This window comes from Procambarus clarkii, chromosome 3 (genome assembly GCF_040958095.1).
Source record: "Procambarus clarkii isolate CNS0578487 chromosome 3, FALCON_Pclarkii_2.0, whole genome shotgun sequence".
NCBI classification, from domain to species: domain Eukaryota; kingdom Metazoa; phylum Arthropoda; class Malacostraca; order Decapoda; family Cambaridae; genus Procambarus; species Procambarus clarkii.
This window is the reverse complement of record NC_091152.1, coordinates 20,750,484-20,753,151: the sequence shown is the minus strand read 5'-3', so window position 1 is coordinate 20,753,151 and position 2,668 is coordinate 20,750,484. Positions and strand designations below refer to the sequence as shown.

At 59.3% G+C, this 2,668-nt stretch overlaps 1 protein-coding gene across 1 annotated transcript; it reads right to left on the bottom strand.

Annotated features, from left to right (window-relative positions):
• Window positions 1-323: 323 nt before the first annotated feature.
• On the bottom strand, window positions 324-2,381 carry LOC138368619 (mucin-19-like). Its single transcript, XM_069331219.1, has one exon. The coding sequence runs from the start codon at window positions 2,379-2,381 to the stop codon at window positions 324-326; it is 2,058 nt and encodes a 685-aa protein (XP_069187320.1).
• Between the last annotated feature and the right edge of the window lie 287 nt (window positions 2,382-2,668).

Here is a 2,668-nt window from a genome sequence, read left to right as displayed (position 1 = left end):
ATGGTGTTGTTAAGAGAGCTGTGCAAAGAGGAAGAGTGTACCAGAACCTCAGTGAATTCTTAGAGAGTGAAAGAGACCCGGGATCGACTTCAAGATTGTCATACTGAATGATATAACAGAATCACATTATATGCAGGCGAGGAGTCACAATAACGTGGCTGAAGTATGTTGGCCAGACCACACACTAGAAGGTGAAGGGACGACGACGTTTCGGTCCGTCCTGGACCATTCTCAAGTCGATTGTGAGTCGACTTCAAGGGTCAAGTCACAATCGACTTGAGAATGGTCCAGGACGGACCGAAACGTCGTCGTCCCTTCACTTTCTAGTGTGTGGTCTGGCCAACAGATTCACAAAATGATACAATTTGCCCGTGGATGCCCGTGGATGCTTGTGGATGTCTGTGGATGCCTGTGGATGCCCGTGGATACCCGTGGATGCCCGTGGATACCCGTGGATGCTTGTGGATGTCTGTGGATGCCTGTGGATGCCCGTGGATACCCGTGGATGCCCGTGGATACCCGTGGATGAACGTGGATGCCCGTGGATGCTTGTGGATGTCTGTGGATGCCTGTGGATACCCGTGGATGCCCGTGGATGCCTGTGGATGCTCGTGGATGCCTGTGGATGCCCGTGGATACCCGTGGATGCCCGTGGATACTCGTGGATGCCCGTGGATACTCGTGGATGCCCGTGGATGCCCGTGGATACCCGTGGATGCCCGTGGATACTCGTGGATGCCCGTGGATGCCCGTGGATGCCCGTGGATGCCCGTGGATGCCCGTGGATACTCGTGGATGCCCGTGGATGCCCGTGGATGCCCGTGGATGCCCGTGGATGCCCGTGGATACTCGTGGATGCCCGTGGATGCCCGTGGATACCCGTGGATGCCCGTGGATACTCGTGGATGCCCGTGGATGCCCGTGGATGCCCGTGGATGCCCGTGGATACTCGTGGATGCCCGTGGATACCCGTGGATGCCCGTGGATGCCCGTGGATACTCGTGGATGCCCGTGGATGCCCGTGGATACCCGTGGATGCCCGTGGATGCCCGTGGATACTCGTGGATGCCCGTGGATGCCCGTGGATGCCCGTGGATACCCGTGGATGCCCGTGGATATCCGTGGATGCCCGTGGATGCCCGTGGATACTCGTGGATGCCTGTGGATGCCCGTGGATGCCCGTGGATGCCCGTGGATACCCGTGGATGCCCGTGGATACCCGTGGATGCCCGTGGATGCCCGTGGATACCCGTGGATGCCCGTGGATACCCGTGGATGCCCGTGGATGCCCGTGGATACTCGTGGTTGCCCGTGGATGCCCGTGGATGCCCGTGGATGCCCGTGGATACTCGTGGATGCCCGTGGATGCCCGTGGATGCCCGTGGATACCCGTGGATGCCCGTGGATGCCCGTGGATACTCGTGGATGCCCGTGGATGCCCGTGGATGCCCGTGGATGCCCGTGGATACCCGTGGATGCCCGTGGATATCCGTGGATGCCCGTGGATTCCCGTGGATACTCGTGGATGCCTGTGGATGCCCGTGGATGCCCGTGGATGCCCGTGGATACCCGTGGATACCCGTGGATACTCGTGGATGCCCGTGGATGCCCGTGGATGCCCGTGGATACCCGTGGATGCCCGTGGATATCCGTGGATATCCGTGGATGCCCGTGGATGCCCGTGGATGCCCGTGGATGCCCGTGGATGCCCGTGGATACCCGTGGATGCCCGTGGATATCCGTGGATATCCGTGGATGCCCGTGGATGCCCGTGGATGCCCGTGGATGCCCGTGGATGCCCGTGGATGCCCGTGGATGCCCGTGGATACCCGTGGATGCCCGTGGATGCCCGTGGATACCCGTGGATACTCGTGGATGCCCGTGGATGCCCGTGGATAACCGTGGATGCCCGTGGATACCCGTGGATGCCCGTGGATGCCCGTCGATCCCCGTGGATGCCCGTGGATACCCGTGGATGCCCGTGGATACCCGTTGATGCCCGTGGATGCCCGTGGATGCCCGTGGATGCCCGTAGATGCCCGTGGATGCCCGTGGATGCCCGTGGATGCCCGTGGATGCCCGTGGATGCCCGTGGATGCCCGTGGACACCCGTGGATGCCCGTGGATGCCCGTGGATGCCCGTGGATGCCTGTGGATGCCCGTAGATACCCGTGGATGCCCGTGGATACCCGTGGATGCCCGTGGATACCCGTGGATGCCCGTGGATGCCCGTGGATACCCGTGGATGTCTGTGGATGCCCGTGGATGCCCGTGGATGCCCGTGGATACCCGTGGATGTCTGTGGATGCCCGTGGATGCCCGTGGATGCCCGTGGATGCCCGTGGATGCTGCACAGGACATCTGATAAAGATCTGCAACATCTCAGTAGACAAATAAAGCCCAGATAGGGATGGAAAACAAGCAACACTGTGTTTGTGTTGCTTGTTTTACGGTATTTTACGTAAGAAAGGTATTTTACGTAAAAAATACGTAAATACCTCTCACCATTACCACTCAAAATCACTCCATGCAATGTATCGGAGAATTATCAGGAGATTAGCGAATCCTCTAGATTCTAGACTCAGTCCAGAGGGACGCCTGCCTCGTCTCCAATCACCAGCATGGCTTCGGAGGAAGCAAGTTCTACTTAACGACTCTATTAGAGTCT